Source organism: Rattus rattus, chromosome 5 (genome assembly GCF_011064425.1).
Source record: "Rattus rattus isolate New Zealand chromosome 5, Rrattus_CSIRO_v1, whole genome shotgun sequence".
In the NCBI taxonomy this organism is placed as follows: Eukaryota; Metazoa; Chordata; class Mammalia; order Rodentia; family Muridae; genus Rattus; species Rattus rattus.
The window spans coordinates 84,962,999-84,980,671 of NC_046158.1; the positions used below are offsets into that span (position 1 = coordinate 84,962,999).

General features: G+C 39.8%; 1 protein-coding gene across 1 annotated transcript; it reads right to left on the reverse strand.

Annotated features, from left to right (window-relative positions):
* Window positions 1–9,452: 9,452 nt before the first annotated feature.
* Window positions 9,453–13,297, reverse strand: Fshb (follicle stimulating hormone subunit beta). Its single transcript, XM_032902255.1, has 3 exons — window positions 13,262–13,297; window positions 12,433–12,619; window positions 9,453–10,877 (listed from the first exon to the last, which is right to left on the reverse strand). The coding sequence occupies exons 2-3, from the start codon at window positions 12,592–12,594 to the stop codon at window positions 10,647–10,649; spliced, it is 393 nt and encodes a 130-aa protein (XP_032758146.1). The 5' UTR covers window positions 12,595–12,619; window positions 13,262–13,297; the 3' UTR covers window positions 9,453–10,646.
* Window positions 13,298–17,673: the final 4,376 nt, after the last annotated feature.

A 17,673-nucleotide genomic window follows, 5' to 3' on the forward strand; every position in this document is an offset into this window, starting at 1 on the left:
ATCAAGGGCACACAAGTCACAGTAGAGCTGTGTTTTGTTCTAAGTTTGTGGCACCTATAAAAAGATAAAGAAATAAAAATAAACAATAATCATAATGTTACATTCCCTTTCCCATTTGATCAGTTGAATTTGTAAGATATTAAACACAGGTTTCAAGCTATAGCATGCTAATCAACTTCAGGTATGAAACAAACCTTGATCTAGACATCCCTTGGAAATTCCAGGGTAGCTGAAAATTCTGAACCCAGAGTTCCACAGCACCAAGGCTATAAAATGTGTAGGTGTTTAGGAGAGGAGGATTCTGTGAGGAGGGATACTTTGGATAAGCTTGTGTGGAATCTCACCCTAAGGTCTGCTGCTAAGGTAACAAGTGGAAGGTATTCTTCTCATTGGAAGTGCAAGTGCAGCCAACCCTTTCAGAGCATCCCGTCTATTTCCTAGAATTCTTGCATGCAGTGCCCGAGGCTGGCTCACGCTCAGGGAAGTAGGCTGGAAGTCAAGAGGCTAACTAAAGCCCCTGATCTAAAGTAGAGGAATAGACCTGAGAAGCCGTTGCCCTTCTCTCTGATATTAGCTCATTGTTTGAAGAAGTTGGGGGTCTTAGTGGGAAACCCATCTGAGAAACAGCTAATTTAAAAAAGAATCCAGTGCAAGAAGGTTCTTGACAGAGGCTCAAGGTATAGTGATTGATAAGGAAGTTGAAGAGGGGATCAAGAAATGCTTCTCTGCTGATGTGGAATCCCCATGACAGTGACAATGTGGTTGGAGTGTTCCAGTAGAGGCACTTGGAGGAAAACATAGGGGACGGTCAGCTTCTATGACTAGATGTGAAGAACATCAGTGTTGTTTTTGTGGTTTTCTTCTTTCCTCATTTTGTACCCATTCCAGAGAGGCCAGTGACTTAAGGGCAAGGGAAGGAAGGCTCAGATGTGGGGAGAGAGATAGAGCTGCAGGCCTCCAGCTCCTCAGTCTGGGGATCACCAGTACAGCAATGGCATTCTTACTGTTTGCTAGGGCATCGTGCAAACTTTATTGCTAAAAGTAACCACTGAGGCCATGCAGCATGATAAACCTCTAATCAGTGACAGGAGAAGGGCAGTGGCCAAAGTCAAATGGACAATGGGAGAATTAGGTAAAGCTGTTTTAATATCACACTCTAAGGCTACTGCTTATTCAGTGTGCCAATGACAATGGCCACTGGACTCAAAATAGGCTGAACTCAAATCAGTGTACCTATGTTCAAAAGGATGGGCCACCTCCTTCTACTGTTTTCAAATGTAGACAACTACTTGGAGCTTTCTGATGATGCTAAAATAGTTATACATGGGCCGAGAAGACATCTGTCTCTAAGAGATGGATGCATACGTATGAGAACCAGAGTTTGGATTCCCAGCACTCATGCAAAAATGGGTGGCCTGTAACTAGCCCCAACTTTGGTGTGTGTGTGTGTGTGTGTGTGTGTGTGTGTGTGTGTGTGTGTGTGTGTGTGTGTGTAGGAGACAGAAGATCTCTAGGGGGTCATTGGCCAGCCAGCTTAGCTGAATGGATAAAGTGAAGATCAACCAAGGAAGACAGCCAACACTGACCTCTACATGAACACACACACACACACACACATATGCAACACAATTTTGTATATTTTTTAGCTTTGGTAAATACTTCTTTTAAATATTATAATTATTATGCTTTCTATATTCAACTTCCCCTTCTAGATTCAAAGGATTTTCCACAGCCCTTTTATTCTCTTTTCTGCCACACATTAAACGACAAAAAATGAAATAAGACAGAACCGGTCTGTTTTTGGCTTATGCAATGTCATGGAAGGGACGAGTTTGTGTCCAAATGCAATCTGTGCATGCAGATCAGTCCTTTGTTTTTAATGCTACCTAAACAGACACGACAAGATTTCTGTCGATCCATTCTTTTCTGTTACAGAGTGAAAGTACAAGACTCAATAAAAAACAAATAAACAAACAACAAACAAGCAAACTTATAATTCATGTTGGGTGCTTCAGGCACCGAAAGCATCCCATCACCGACAACCACAGCCGTTCTGAAGAAATAGGTGCAAGGGTACAGAGAAAGACAAGAGTGATGCTTGCAGCCCTTAAGCACAAACGCCCTTCTTCATCTTTCTCAGTACTCTGATTTTAATTCCAGTCCCACGATAAGGAATAATGAAGTTCTTATCATGGGATAAGTTCTATTATCTCAGTTTGATGCATTTACTATCTCACCATTTAATCTAAGCTGATTGTTTAAACACCTGTATATTCACATCAGCAGCAACTTGACTGCAAGCACCTACTGTGGACAATGTATCTATGTGGTGTGGAGTCCTTTCTCAGAAACTTTAAAGAAGGGGTATCTACATATATATTATTCATTATATTATTCTTTTGGGTTTCCATTGGGGAGGTGCACATGCTTGCGCCAAGCACGCGTCGTGAGAGAGAGAGAGAGAGAAAGAGAGAGAGAGAGAGAGAGAGTGAGTTGGGGGGAGGGGGAGGGGAGGAGGAGGGGAGGGAGGAGGGAGGAGAAAGAGGAGAGAGAGAGAGAGGAGAGAGAGAGAGAGAGAGAGAGAGAGAGAAAGAGTTCTTTTGCTTTAGAGCCCTGCTATGCTCTATCCATGGTGTGAATGAGCCTCTTACCCTGATTTATCTTGCTGCCTTTCTTTTGATCTCATCCCTTCCTTCTCCTTTCCCTTAAACTTGACAACTGGTTTGTTATTGTTATCATATGAAGATTTCTTTTTCGGCATTGGAATATGCTATTGAGAACAAATGCTGATGGAATAGAAGCATTCTGCTCTGTATTTTTGAAAAATAGCATTAAAGTGGAAATACATCTATCTATGTAAAAGAGTCTTTGGAACTTACTGCTTAGTAATTTGCATTATTTTTTGTGCTTCTAGTTTTCCTACTGTCTAAGGACCTCATATCTGGTACTTGGTCCACTTATTACACGCCACGCAGGGGTTGAGGTTTGTAGTACTTTCATTTAAACACTAATATTTCATCTTAGTGCAGTGTGGGCTCCTGATCCCGTTAGTCTCCTGAACCTCTTATCGATGGGAGGGCTGGGAAGTTTAAGCCAGAGAGCAGACTGAGACATCTTCTCAGTGTTTCTATATTCTTGTCACTGTCAAAGAAATAGGTCAGAAACAAAACAAAGTACTAAATCGGAAGGAAGTGTTATGGAATGAAAGTCGAGATTCTAGCCCTGAGTGCTGGCTTCTCAGGGTCTCAAATAGAATCTCATGGGCAGTTTTTGATGCAGAACGGGATTATTTATAAGGTAAGGTTGGTTGGGTGCATGATGGGAACAGGCAATCTTGTGAGGCAAAGGACACGCAGATGCTACTATAACAAGTAGAGAGCAGTTGTGTCTTTTCGCCTGCCCCACTAGTCCCAGTCCAGCCAGCCTTGATTCTTTAGAGTGGTCACATGTCTGGCTGTAGTAAAGCTCTGTGGTTGCAGTAGACCCTACTCATGCTGCAGATCGGCCATTGCTTTCTTTTTCCAACCTATATCAAGTTGAAAGTAAGAGATTAACTCCCTGCCAAATGTCACAGTTTACCTGTATATCTCTCCTCCTTATTCTCTCAAGATGAAGTCTATGAAGAGACCCTGGTGCACGGAATTGGCGCGTAGCTTCCGGAGCCTCAAGAATACTCTCTCTGTCTGTCCCTCTCATTTCTCTTTCTCTCATTCTCCATTTTCTTTCTTATTTCCCCTCCCCCTCCCCCTCCCTCCCCTTGCACATACTGCGCTACACTTAAAATTCAAGTATTAATTAACAAATCTATTTTTTAAACAGAAGCTTGTGGCTTAGGGTGTATCTATGAGCAACATTAGGGAACTAATTTTATACTTGGCTCGTGTAGTTTGACGTGAAACATTATATTTGTGCTCTTTGAACATTGCGAGCTGCTGCATTAGTTAAGGTAAATTATTAGTAATAACAGAAACACCTCCAGTGACTCAGTGCTTAGACAAGGCAGGTTTATTTCTGGCTCTCATAAAGTCCCCTTAGAGGGAACAAATATGTGGGTGCCTGAGGGTCCTCTGGTCCATTATTTAGGCTAGTGGAGGCTCTGCCACCTTGTATATGTGTCTCCCCGGGTTGCTTTAAACACTAATTCTTAACTGGCTGAGCAGGAAGAGATGCCCCTGGCGGGGATTGTGTGAACAAGACCTAGAAGAACCACATACACATTTTGATAACTATTCACTAGTAGAACTCTGAAGTACTCTAACCTTCCTAGCAGTGAGGGCGGGAAATGTGGATTAGCTACGCTCTCGGAACAAACAGAAAGCACTTTGGTGAGTATTCACCACTTCCCACCTGAGTCCAAATGTCTGTGAACAAATATTGGGTTCATTTTTTAGTTCATCAGAACTACCTCTTCCCCTCCCTGAGTCTACTTTCAGGCCCTTGATCTTCAGATGCTGTTCAGTTTGCTCCATAATATCTGGATGTGGGTCTTTATGGTATGGAAACCAATGAACTAAAAAGACAAGCTAACTTCCTTGCCCCTCTGTATTCAGTATTTAATAATGAAGAAGGGAATCAACACTGCCATACCTTCTCTCTTCATTAAAAGGAAGAGTGAGAAGCATCTACTCGCTGGGTGCACGATAAGGTAATTAAGACAAACTTTTCTGGGATGCATTACGTTCTGGTGAAAGTCAGTAGGAGGAGTCAGTTCAAAGGAGCCATCCTTTGAACTAGTTTCTGGGTTCAGCCGCATCACAGGGATGGGAGAAGAGAGATAAAGAGTTGGACAGGCAATCAGAATTAATACCACAGCCCCTGCATGTGCTAGCTCAGGGTTAGCTTTTTATTCTGAAAACAGCAACAGAATCTGATCTGTTGCTAGGTTTGCTCCAAGCTATGACTGTATCTCTGAGGCTTCCTAGAGTCGGAAGAGACCCTAATGAGAACAGATGTTATAGACCTCAACTGAATGGAATCCCAAGGGAGCAGGGCATTTCTTGTCATGGACCTCCGAGTTCATAGGTTTTATTTTTGCCACTTTAGAAGGAATACGGTTTCACTTTTACATGGAGGTGAAGCAAACAGAAACTTCTGGTTCTTCCTACCATTTTATTTTGACCTTTAAAAAAAATCTATGCTGTGGCCGACAGGAGCCGGATGTAGATCTCTCCTGAGAGACACAGCCAGAATACAGCAAATGCAGAGGCGTATGCCAGCAGCAAACCACTGAACTGAGAATAGGACCCCCGTTGAAGGAATCAGAGAAAGAACTGGAAGAGCTTGAAGGGGCTCGAGACCCCTTATGAACAACAATGCCAAGCAACCAGAGCTTCCAGGGACTAAGCCACTACCTAAAGACTATACATGGACTGACCCTGGACTCTGACCTCATAGGAAGCAATGAATATCCTAGTAAGAGCACCAGTGGAAGGGGAAGCCCTGGGTCCTGCTAAGACTGAACCCCCAGTGAACTAGATTGTTGGGGGGAGGGCGGCAATGGAGGGAGGATGGGGAGGGGAACACCCATAAAGAAGGGGAGGGGGAGGGATTAGGGGGATGTTTGCCCAGAAACCGGGAAAGGGAATAACACTCGAAATGTAAATAAGAAATACTCAAGTTAATAAAAAAAATCTATGCTGTAAAATACTCTCTCTCCAATATAATTATACTCATAGTGGACCTCTTAGAATTTTGTGTATATCATCTTTCTAAATGATGGTAATAGCTCTGAGGACTAGCTACAATTCACTCAAGTTAAAAAGGGATAAAACAGGTCTCAATATAGTTGGTTAAATTGCTCTAGATTATTAGAAAGAGTTGAGGTGAGTTATTTTCCTGTTTGCCTTATTGCATCTTTACAGAAAGAATTGCATAGATTTATTGAGAATTTGGTGTGTGGTGCTGTAAGCATAGAAAGAGCTCATGATACAAACGAATGTTGAAAGAAGTTTTCAAAACATGGATGGAAGGCCATGAAGGAAAGAAATCTTAGTCATATTTTGAGCTATTTGTTTGGAGTGAAGTCATTTCTGCCCTCTGTCTGTAAATGCCTAGGATAACCAACAGTCGCATTGAGCCTAGGGATTCAAGGTGTATCCTAGGAGATTATAAGACTTTTTAATGAATGTTTTTTTTTAGTTTTTAGATTAATTTCTTTGTTTTCTTTTTAAGCCATATATCTCTGCCAAGTAACCTTTGCATTCATTTCTGATTCAATATGATTTTATTTATCTTGTAATCATTTAAGAACATTTTTTTCTGTGTAAATTCCTAGTTTCCCTACCTCATTTGGACCACTGATTCTTACCAATCTGTTTAAAGTACAGTTCTTCAATCATTTCTGAGTTGGAAACGACAGATTTCTTCAACTGACTCATCGACACAACCTCTCTGAAGTAGGCCATGCTATGATGTTCATTCTACTGTTGCAGAAATCAGAACCAGAGAATGTAAGTAATTGTGCAGATGACATTTGCTAAAGATGATCCAGGAAGTGGTTATGGAGCCATTGACCACACTACTTCTAATGGGAAGGCTTGCAGTTTTGATCTCTAAAACTATAGGCAGAAAAAAATGGCTTTAAAAAATCATTTAAAGCACGCATTGCATTTTGTTAGTATTATACTATTCTGATGTGTCATAATACAGGTGCAAGTCATATTCAGTACTAGAATGGAATGGCCATGATGGATTATCAACACCCATTGTTTTAGCCACCGTTCTATTACTGTGAACAGATGCCATGACCAAGGAAACTATTATAAGAGAAAGAATTTAATTGGGAGCTTGCTTACAGTTTCAGAGGTATAGTCCATTATAGTCATGGCGGGGATCATGTATTATACAGGCAGCTGTGGGAACAGTAGTTAAGGGATACATCCTCATACATAAAGGGGGGAAGGAGGGAAGGAGGAAGGGAGGGATTGAGAGAAAGAGAGAGAGAGAGAGAGAGAGAGAGAGAGAGAGAGAGAGAGAGAGAGAGATATTGATTCTGGACCTGGCATTGACTTTTGAAACCTCAAAGCCTATCCCTAGTGATACACTTCCTCCAACAGGAAACCTCCTCATCCTTATTATCTTTGTAAATAATGTCAGTCCCTGATGACTAAGCATTCAAATATATAACCTATGGGGGTTTATTCTTATTCAAATTCCTACAACTATAGTTTCTTAGTTTTCATTATCAATGTTTGGTTTTTAAGGTGTTTATGCAAGCATTTAATATATCATGATACTCTTATCTCTTTCCCATTTCTATTAGCCACTACTCATCTTTGCCAGTCTCTTTCCCAGGTTCATGAGTCTTTGTTTTTGTGACCCACTTATCTAGGGAGATCTGTGTGACCATTGGGTTGTAACTGTCCAGGGGAGCCTGGTAGGCACATTGGTCAGTACACAACCAAAGGCAATGATTTAGTTTCCCTAAATCTATCAATAGCAAAGTGTTCATTAGTGAGAGATTCAGCTCTTTCCTTGTCCTTGTTCAATAGGCCCATTCATGTGCAGACTCAAGGTAGGTATCTATAGCTGTTATGAGTTCATGATCACAATGGCTGGGTTTTTCACAGAAGATGCCATTTTACAATTTTTACATTCTTTCTACCCCTTCTCAGCAGCATTCCCTGAATCTTTCAAGGTATGTGATAAATGTCTCATTTATGGGTGAGTCCTTATGTGTCCTTTATTCTCAGTGCCTGATGTTGCCATGAGTCTCTGCATTCAACACCATTCTGGGGAAAGAGAGGCTTCTCTGATGAAGGCTGAAATCACATCTGTGTAAGTGTAGAAACATACAAATATTTAGAAGACAGTCTGATACTTTGTCAATGTACACAAGCAACATTTAGTCCTCCCCTAGGGTCTAGGAACTCCCCCATCACACACAAAGTTTACTGTACTGTACATGGATTTCCTTTTCTGGAGTGAGTCTCACATTCAATCAAAGAGTAGTTGGTTACCTTCTATCCTAGTTTGATTTTCTGTTGCTATGGTAAACACCACAGACAGAAGCAATTTGGGGAGAAAAGTATTTATTTCATTTTATAGGATATGGTCCATCATTGAGAGCATTCAGGACAGGAACTCAAAGCAGGAGCTTGAAAGCAGAAACCAACAGAGGAAAGCTACTTACTGGCTCTGTGTAGAAGGTATTCTAAGCTTGGTTCCAGCTTGATTTTTCTGTCTCATGAAACTTAAGTGTGTGGTATCTTCAGAAATAGGCTATTCTGGCTTCAAGACATTTACTTTCCATATTTTTAAATACCTCCTTCATTTTAGTTAATGCTTCTCTTTTGCCTTCTTATCCCTCCCATTCCCAATTTCCTCCCAAATAAACTTTTCTACACCCTGTATTTCCCTTTGCTTCTTTCCTATTTAATGCAGTTTTATTTCCATCTCTGAAAAACTTGTGTGCCATAGAGAAGGAAGGCTACCATAAGAGCCCAAAGACCAGGGTTCTAATTCTGATTCTCTTGTGAACAGCCTCTGTGACTTATCTGAATGCTTATGTGCCTTCCAGATTAGATCTCATTCTTGTTGAGATGGTATAGTGGTTTGAATGAGAATAGCTCCCATAGGCTCATAGAGATGAATGTTGGCCGTCAGGGAGTGGTATTATTTGAACTGATCAGGAGGTATGGCCTTGTTGGAGGGAGTGTGTCACTGGAAGTGAGCTTTGAGAGTCTTTCTCTTCCTGACGCCTGTGGATCTGGTTGTAGAACTCTTAGCTCCTTCTCCAGCAACACATCTGTCTGCAAACTGGCGTGCTACCCACCACAATAATGGACTAAACTTCTGAAACCCTTAGCAAGCCCCAGTAGAATGCCTTCTTTTATAAGAATTGCCAGTCATGGTGTCTCTTTACTGCAGTAGAACATTGACTAAACAACAGGAGGTATTAATGGACATTCAAGGAGGTAATTATATCATGATACAGGAATTCTGGGAATAAGATCTATCATTTGGATGAATATAGAGCAAAAGGGCACCTTCTTTGAAACACAGAGAGGGCAATTGCTAGACATCACATGTGCTGGTGTCTTGCTTTTAAGCCCCTGCCATCTAGAACTATGAGTAATCCATTTCTATTGTTTATATTTTACCTTAGACTAACTCAACTAAGACAATGATCTTGTCAATTCAACGTTAACAGCTGCAACTCTTCCATTGCCAACAGTGAAGAAATGAACCAGAGAGCCTCCAGTATCTGTGTGCACTCTTCTTTCTCTGTTTTTCCCAACATTACACAAAAATGATTTAAAAAATGATAGGAAGCATAACACCAAAATGATTTTAGAAATGCAGAAAACATATTGAATTTTTCCAAAGATGAAAATAAGTAATTTTTGTAGAAACACTGGGAATTATACTTAAAGGCTTTTCTTAGCAATATTATAAACATATCGACATGTAGGTAGGCAATCTGTTTGTATATAAAACAATGAAACTTTGACTTTCATCAGTAGCACTTTTATTAAAAAATAAGATTTAAATAAATTAATCAAGCATCATAACTGTGAAATAGGTACATGATGAAAAGAGTTAACAGCTTTAAAAGAATTCGACTCATGATGTATTTGAAAGGAACAAAAGATTCAGGAGAATGTGGCTAGGTAAAAAAGAAGTAGGGGGTCCTAGAAAACAGCAGTTTTCCCTCACAGTTAATTTTATATAACCATTAATTTATACAGGTGTATTTGTAGGCAAGCTAAATGTATTTAATTAATCACTGAAACTTCTTTGAAACCCACTTCAAACCCTTCTCTCACTGCATGGGAGAGAAAGCTGGTTAGATCACCTATCAAACACTTTCACTGTTGTTTTCTTTGATTCCAAGGGAGTTTTGCAGAATCCTAGCAGCATTTGATCATTTCTTAAAGTAATGAATAAATGTAGACTATATTCACAGTTCCAAATTAATTTTTTTCTTTTCCTTTAACTAAAGAACTTGGTGGCAATACCTTGGAAATTCTGAGCTTGGTTACTTCCTCCTGTCTTCATCTGCATGGAACAATCCATAAGTGTTCAACCCTGTCTCCATACTCCACATGCTTTGGAAGAGTTGAGTACCCTAACCTTGTGGAGGACAGTTTTCCTCAGCCAGCTGCGTCAGCATTTCCTGGCATATATGGCAAGACTTGCCTTTCTTTTCCTTAAGGAAACCATTGAGTTTCTCATTGAATTCCATGCAGACTTTAGACCTTTCGCTTGCAATCATGCTGGAGTCTTTAAAAGTCTGATGGCTCTGAAAAGCAGATGGTTATGCTAGGTTTAGTTCTTTCACAGATTTCCACTCTCCTTTCCTCCCTCTGGACTCATGCATCCCTTTGTCTAAAGGAAAGGGTTGCTCTAGAAGGTTCCTAAGATTGCTGAAAATTAAAGCCTCCAACCCCCCAAGCTGTGAGTTGAGAGTGAATGACTTAGATAATCAACAGTGTGGATGGAGGGAGGGATGAGTGGTATAGAGTCCTGGCCCTGGCACTCCCAGTCCTGAGCTCCTCCTCACTACCTGTCAGTACAGTGGACAATAGTGGAGCCGATGGTCCCTAAGGCAGTGGTTTACAGCCCCAGTGCAGAGCAGACCCAGACATTTTGGATATCATGGTCCTTCAAGACAAGGGTGGGTGAATGGCAATGTCCATTGTTCCTTATTCTTTCATTTCACCGAAGGAGCAGTAGCTGGGTCCCAGGCCTCTTACAGTGCAGTCGGTGCTGTCGCTATCACACTTGCCACAGTGGCATTCAGTGGCTACTGGATATGTGTAGAGGGAGTCTGAGTGGCGGGCACAGCCAGGCAATCTTATGGTCTCGTACACCAGCTCCTTGAAGGTACATACTTTCTGGGTGTTTGGTCTAGCTGGGTCCTTATACACCAGATCCTGAGGAGTTCAAAGAAGGGAGGATGAGAATATAGAATATATGTAATTTGAAGTTTTTGTTCATTTTAATTAAAATGAGACTGTAATTTAATTCTGCATGCTGTCACATTTAACTATTAAAACCACATAACCCCACAAACCACCTATGCAGTGTGCTTTATTTTCCAATTCTTCTGGAATGTTTGCTAATTGTTCTGGAAGTCTTAGATAAAATGCAAGTCATTTCTTTCATAATTTCTATGACCATATCAGAATATTAGTTATTTGTCAAAATGCAAAGGTACTTTGACTATCAATATTGAAGAATGCTGAAAAGAGACATAATAATTTAGAATTTTTGTTGCCTTTTCATACTTAATTGAAAGATATATTAATGACAAATTAAACTACAAATTTTATAGCTTAACTTTCAGGAAATGTATATATTGTTTCCTGTAAAGTAAAATAATATGATATGAATATTAATGCTTATCATTATACAATCAATGTATACATTATATAGTTTATATATATACATTATATGTATATATACATTATATGTTTATTATATATGTTTATGAACTTTTGTAACATGCTAATCATTCCACTGCTTAGCAGACAGTTCTCCCCTTTTAAATGATATTTACTTTGTAGTGCTATTACCTTCCAAGGACATATACTTTGCATATAAGAATTTCTTTCAAAAACAACACATTTTTCCTTCTACCACTTCCCAGTGGAGAGTCTATTTGTGCTGAGAGAAGAAAATGAAGCTGTTGTTCTTTTTATTTCGGTGCCATGTTACTTCATTGATAGCCGTAGAAACGGGCAATACATTGAAGGGAAGTAGAGTTTGATCCAACTATTTTATCATTAAATAAAGTGCATCTCATCAGGAAGTTCTACTTTTCTGTTTGTGATGTGGGATTCTAAATGAATGACAAGGTAACATGGGTTAAAAGGAGGCTATTGAGAACTCTCTCTTTGTTTGTGTTAATGCAAAGAAGCAGTGTAAATTCAGGCTAGTGACTTAATGCCTCTGTGTCTCTGTTCTCTCGAAGGCTTAAGGTGGAGGTGGGCTTGTGAATTTAAAGAGCCTGTCAGGATTGATTGTGCTATCAGGCTACTAGTAGTAGGCAGCTAAGTGCAAGCAGATCTAACGACAATTTTTATAAGGTGCTATTTGTGTCTTTCTGTGACATAGATTCATATTTGAAATTATCTCTATGTCAAAGTCAAGACTGTGATTATAAAACTTGCCTACATAGAAAATACTGTAGTTCTTTATGATTGAATATATGATTTTTCTACATAGAAAATATGGCATAGAAATAATTTCTATTTATAAATAGTTGGTATGTTACCAAGTATATCTAATTCTAAGATTTACTAAGTTCATCCAAATCAAATCCCAGCCTCAAACTGACATTGTAATTATGAACCCGTTCACAACCCAGTATTAATCATAGAATTTGTGCTATTGCTTAGGAAATTGAAATATTGATAAAGTAGGAATTCATCAATCCTGGCTCATATAGCTCCTAGCACTCTGCCTTCAGCAGAGCACAGGACCTACCCTGGTGTAGCAGTAGCCCTCACACCAAGTGGTATTGATGCTTATGCAGAAACGGCACTCTTCTTTCTCTACTGAGATGGTGATGTTGGTCAGTTCACAGCTATGGCAGCAGACTGCTCTCAAGCACCAGAGTAGGATGCAAAGCTGGATCGACTTCATCATGGCCAGCGAAGTCAACAGCTATATCCTGGTAGCAATAGAGAAATCAAATAAAAACACAGTGAAAACTGACCAGTTGAGAAGCAGTTAACCCACTCATCTTTCTCAAACATTCTGCTCAAGCACTGATTTTTTTTTTTTACTTTTTGTTTCATGGACCAATAATCCTCATTGTTTGGTGTGGTGTGGTGTGGGATGGGACTATGGTAGAGTAAAGTAGATTCAAATAGATCAAAATTCCAATATGACGATTTAACCAAAGCAGTATTTACAGATGGAATTATTACTATCTTAAAGTGATTACTCTAATCAGATAATTGTGATCCTTATATTTTCCACTTCATTAACAGTTTTCTAAAGAGTAGTTTGTTTAAAAGGAAGAAAAATTTACACGTTGTAATTGCATCTTTGTTATCACAATTTAAATGTCTGTTTCTGTTTGTCTACATCTGTTGATGAAAAGTCTATGTCAGAAGCTAGGCAAACTGCTCTGTAAGTCAGATTCTTCGTAACAGCACATTGACCACATACAAGAAGCCAAGTTAGCAAGAGTAAGTTTCTATAGAGTGACGGAGAATCAGTGACAGAGACGTCTCATCCCTTCTTTAAATCCCAAAGATCTGCAATTTTCAGAGTAGCTGTCCTTGCTGCACCAAGTGCTGAAACTCACCTGTGCAGTCGCTGTCTCTCCTGGGGAAAGCTGAACACTGAATCAAGCCACACCTCATCTTTTATACAATCCTAACACCCCATGGATTTACTGGGTGTTAACGTGACCAATACCAACACAAAGCCCGCTGAAAGGGAATCATTGTTTAGACGGACAGGGAGATCAAGCCTCTCCAAAGCAGTCTAAATGCCACAGAGCAGAAAATGCTCTCAGTGATGATGGTTTTTGTACAAACCGAATCTGATATGGCAGCACACCCACTCCTTCACCTTGCTAAATTAGATGTGCCTCCAGAGTCTAGACTGTTCTTTCTGATCTTTAACTTGAAGAACTCGGAATCCTTTCTGAGCATTGCTTTGGCTCCACTGAGAAAGGACACCAAAATATGTCTAATTGACTGGTCCAAGAACAGACTGAACACTCCAAGTGGATGAACAGATAGGAAACACTTCTGCACCTTATTCCTGTGGGCTGTGTCTTTCCTTATGACCACATTCAGCTCTCCTGGTCTCAATCCCCCCTTTTCTTATGCTTTATGAAGAAGGTGAACGTTGTTTGTAATTCCCGAACTATAACACTGATGAATCCCACCAGATCTCTGCATGTGATGTCCTCTCTGTCACCAATGTCCTTGCTTCTTTCCTGTCTCTTCTCCCTCTCCCCACAAAGTTCTCCAACCTTTACCACACAGAGGTGTTTCACCTCTAATTTAGGGCCAAAGTTAAGGAGAGTTATGATCTCTACTTTCTGATTGTAGTTATTCATATACCAATTTCTTCAAGTATTCTATGAACTCCATAGAGAATGAGGTTGTTTAATTCATTTATTAATTTGTAATATCCATTAATTAATAGTGTGGTTTGAAAACAAGGATCGATGGTTAAAAATGTTAGGGGAATGTGTCAGAAATATAACAGAGGTTAGAGTCCAATGTAAGTACTTTGATTTTCACTCTGTGTGATGTGATCCACTGTAGGATTTTGAGTAGAGAGTTTTATAATCTGCTCTAAAGGAATCCTTCTCATTACTGTGTTGCTAGTATAGAGAAACATGGCTAGAAGCAGGAAGATACTACTAGGATGGTTTGCAGTAACACAGGTGAGACATGTTGTTTGTTTGGGCCAATGTGGGATCAATGGATATGTTGAGTCATGCCACAACTCTTTGAAACTAGAAAGAACATCACTGCTGGATTGATACTGAGTATGGAAGAAAGATGGGATGGCTAAGGATGTACAGTTTTGGAAAACCTAAGACATTCTGTATGTTGACCTTGATGTGTCTATAATACAATTACACAGACTGGTAAATCTAGATTTAGAGAAGCATCTTGACTGAAGGTGTAATTTTTGGAGTTGATGGCATGGCACTGGATGAGATTACCAAAAAATAAGAACAGAATAGTTGAAACTGGTTAAACTCCAATACTACAATCTCAAGAATACAATGAGTGTTCTTCCTCCTTGTCCTCTTTGTTTTCTTCTTCCATCTTCCTCTCCCTTTCTTCCATCCAAATGAGGTTGAGAGGTGTCATTGAGGCGTGTATGGACTGAGGAGAGTGTAGTGTCCTAGAAGCCAGGTAAAGAGAAGGTAACAGGGAAGGGGAAGTATCACGTAAGCCAAATGCTGCATAAGAGGAGGGCTCAGAGTTGTATAACATCTTGAAATGTAAAGATCTAATCCTTAGCTAGAGAAGTTGAGTGGGTGGAGGCTATAACCTGGTATTTGATTAAAAGAATGAGAAGAGATATCATGTAGTGAACATAGACAATTCCTTTAAGAATTTTCCTACACGCATTAACAAGAAAACTATGTAATTGAGCAATGTAGAAGCAGAGTAAAAATAGTTTTTTTTTTTAATTTTATTTTTAAGAGGAAGAAATACATGAATGTTCATATGGAGATGGGGATGTTTATATACAGTGAAAACCTGGAGAGATTTTGAGTGTCCTTAAAGACACGAATGCAGATGGTTTTAGAGCATTTATGCAGGTTCTGGTTTTAGGCAGGAACATGGGGAGATCAACCCCCAATCAAGTAGAAAGTTAGAGTTCAGTGGTGAATTAACAGTTGCCCTAAGTGGGCAGGTGTGATGAAGGGGCAGGTGTAGTAGGTGGACAGGTGTGGTAGGAGGGCAGGTATTGTAGGAGGGCAGGTGTGGTAGGTAGACAGGTGTGGCAGGTGGACAGGTGTGGTAGGAGGGGAGGTGTGGCAGGAAGACAGGTGTGGTTGGAGGGCAGGTGATATAGGTAGGCAGGTGTGATAGGTGGGTAGGTTTGTTGGGAGGGCAGGTGTGGTGGGAGGGCAGATGTGGTAGCTTCAGATGCTTATGGACAAGAGTCATAGTCGTAGGACATAGGCTGGCCTCTAATTTCCTTTTCCCAGTAAAACTGGGACCACAAAACAACACCCACACCACTGTTTAGTAGTAAGGACTAGGGGTTTGCTGAGAATTGTGGAAATCTTTCTAAAGGAGTCCTAAATTAGTATTTCTCTTTGCAATACTTTATATTTTGCAATATACTTTTTACATGTACTTAATTCACACTGACAAAGTGTATTTATGTGGTCATATATCAATTTCTGTATTTCAATAATTCATACATATATGTATGTTAGTAATTGCTGAAATTTATACTTAAAACTATTAGCAACTTCTTTACATTAGTGCCCACTATTCCCTAAATGTATGAGTAAGCATATTAAATATGTATTCATACATAATCTTGACAGTAACTTTTGGAAGGAGTTATTATTCCCTTTTGGAAGATGTGAAAAATGAAACTATGCAAGGCTACACTGGTTGGAGTAAAGCTGGTGTTCTCATCCGGGTCTCTCTGCTTCCACTCACTGAGCCATACTTTGAGTGGCATACAGATCTCACTACTAGGTGAAATAGCAGCGAAGAGTTCTAAACAAAGTTCATTAATTTCAAATAAAAAGTCAAGCTACTCTAATTGTCCTTTTTTTTACAGTTCATGATTACATTTATTTCAGTTAGCATTCTTCTAAAATAGCCCCGTTCTCCTTGGCTGGTCAAGAGGTCCCACATCCTTCTCAGTTGCACAGACCTTATAGTTTAGCTCATCTCCTTCATATATTTCTTAATTGATTCCAGTAGCTCACTGGGTATTCTTACATACTGTTTTATTATTGTTATTCTTAATGTAATAAAAAATGAAAACCACACAGTTTTCTCAATGCTGAGCATGCCTTCCCTGGCTTGTTGGTACCTTTTTCTTGTTTTATTCTGCTGCTTGAGGATGGAGGGCGTCTGCAGGTTCACCTCTCAGAGTGCTATGTGGATAGGCTTTTCCCTTTCCAAGGGAACAGGTTAGCCAAAAGAAGAGGAAGTGTGAGCTTTGCTCTCCCTGTGTTTACTGGTGTGACTGTGTATTTCCTGTGTCCACAGGTTGCAAGGAAGAGCTCCTCTCTGTGGGCAGACCCAGGTCTTCTGAGGACATCCCTGATGTGCTTTTGACCTCTCCTGAGGCTCTCTCCTGGCCTCTGGCAGACCCTCAGCAACCTTGTCTGTCTTGAGGGTAAGGGGAGCTTTTCTGCATTGATTCATTTTCCTATGTAGCTTCTCAGCAATTCCTTGGGTCTCCTATATTTTATCAGGGCTGCTCCTTCTGCTGTCTTGACAGGTCACTGGTTGATATATCTACCATTGTCTTCCAGTCCCCCCAGAAGCAAAATGTTCTTAAGGCTGAGTGTAGTAACATTAGGTCGATGTTGCTGGAATAGTGAATATTATTCAGGGAAGCTTATTAAATCCCTCTTTATTGGATTGAACCACATCCATCCTTTGCAGTCCCAGTGTCTGGTTTCTTTTGAGTATCTACGGTACATCCTACTCTTTTTTTTTTAATATATATATATATATATATATATATATATAAACAACAGGCTTCTGAGAACCCTGATAAGCCAACTTCCCCAACTCTTGCAAGATGTCAGAGCTTCCAGACACAAGAACTCTGTGGTATATCTCCTTTATACATGATCTTGGTGGCATATTTCCTTCACACATGTGCTTGGTGACACATCTTCACTCGTGTGCTCTGTGGCCCTTTCTTTCACACACATATGTGCTCTGTGGTACATCTCCTCCTTTGATTTGTAAAGGAAATTTTCAAATAATTCATTCATGCTTGAGTTTAAAGCAATCAATTATCTGAGCTGAAATCCCTAGAAGTTACATGGTCACTACAGAAATGTTTCTTTCTCCTTTCATTTGTTCATGTGGTACATGTTTTGAGACATAAAACTTAAAATATCTAGCATAATTTGGCTTTTGTTTTATTTATTCTTGAGATTATTTTAAATATTTAAGTATACTTACTTCATTTAGACCACAAAGTAATAAATAACCTATGTGATATAATGTCCCTTTAGAAACAGCCTAATTT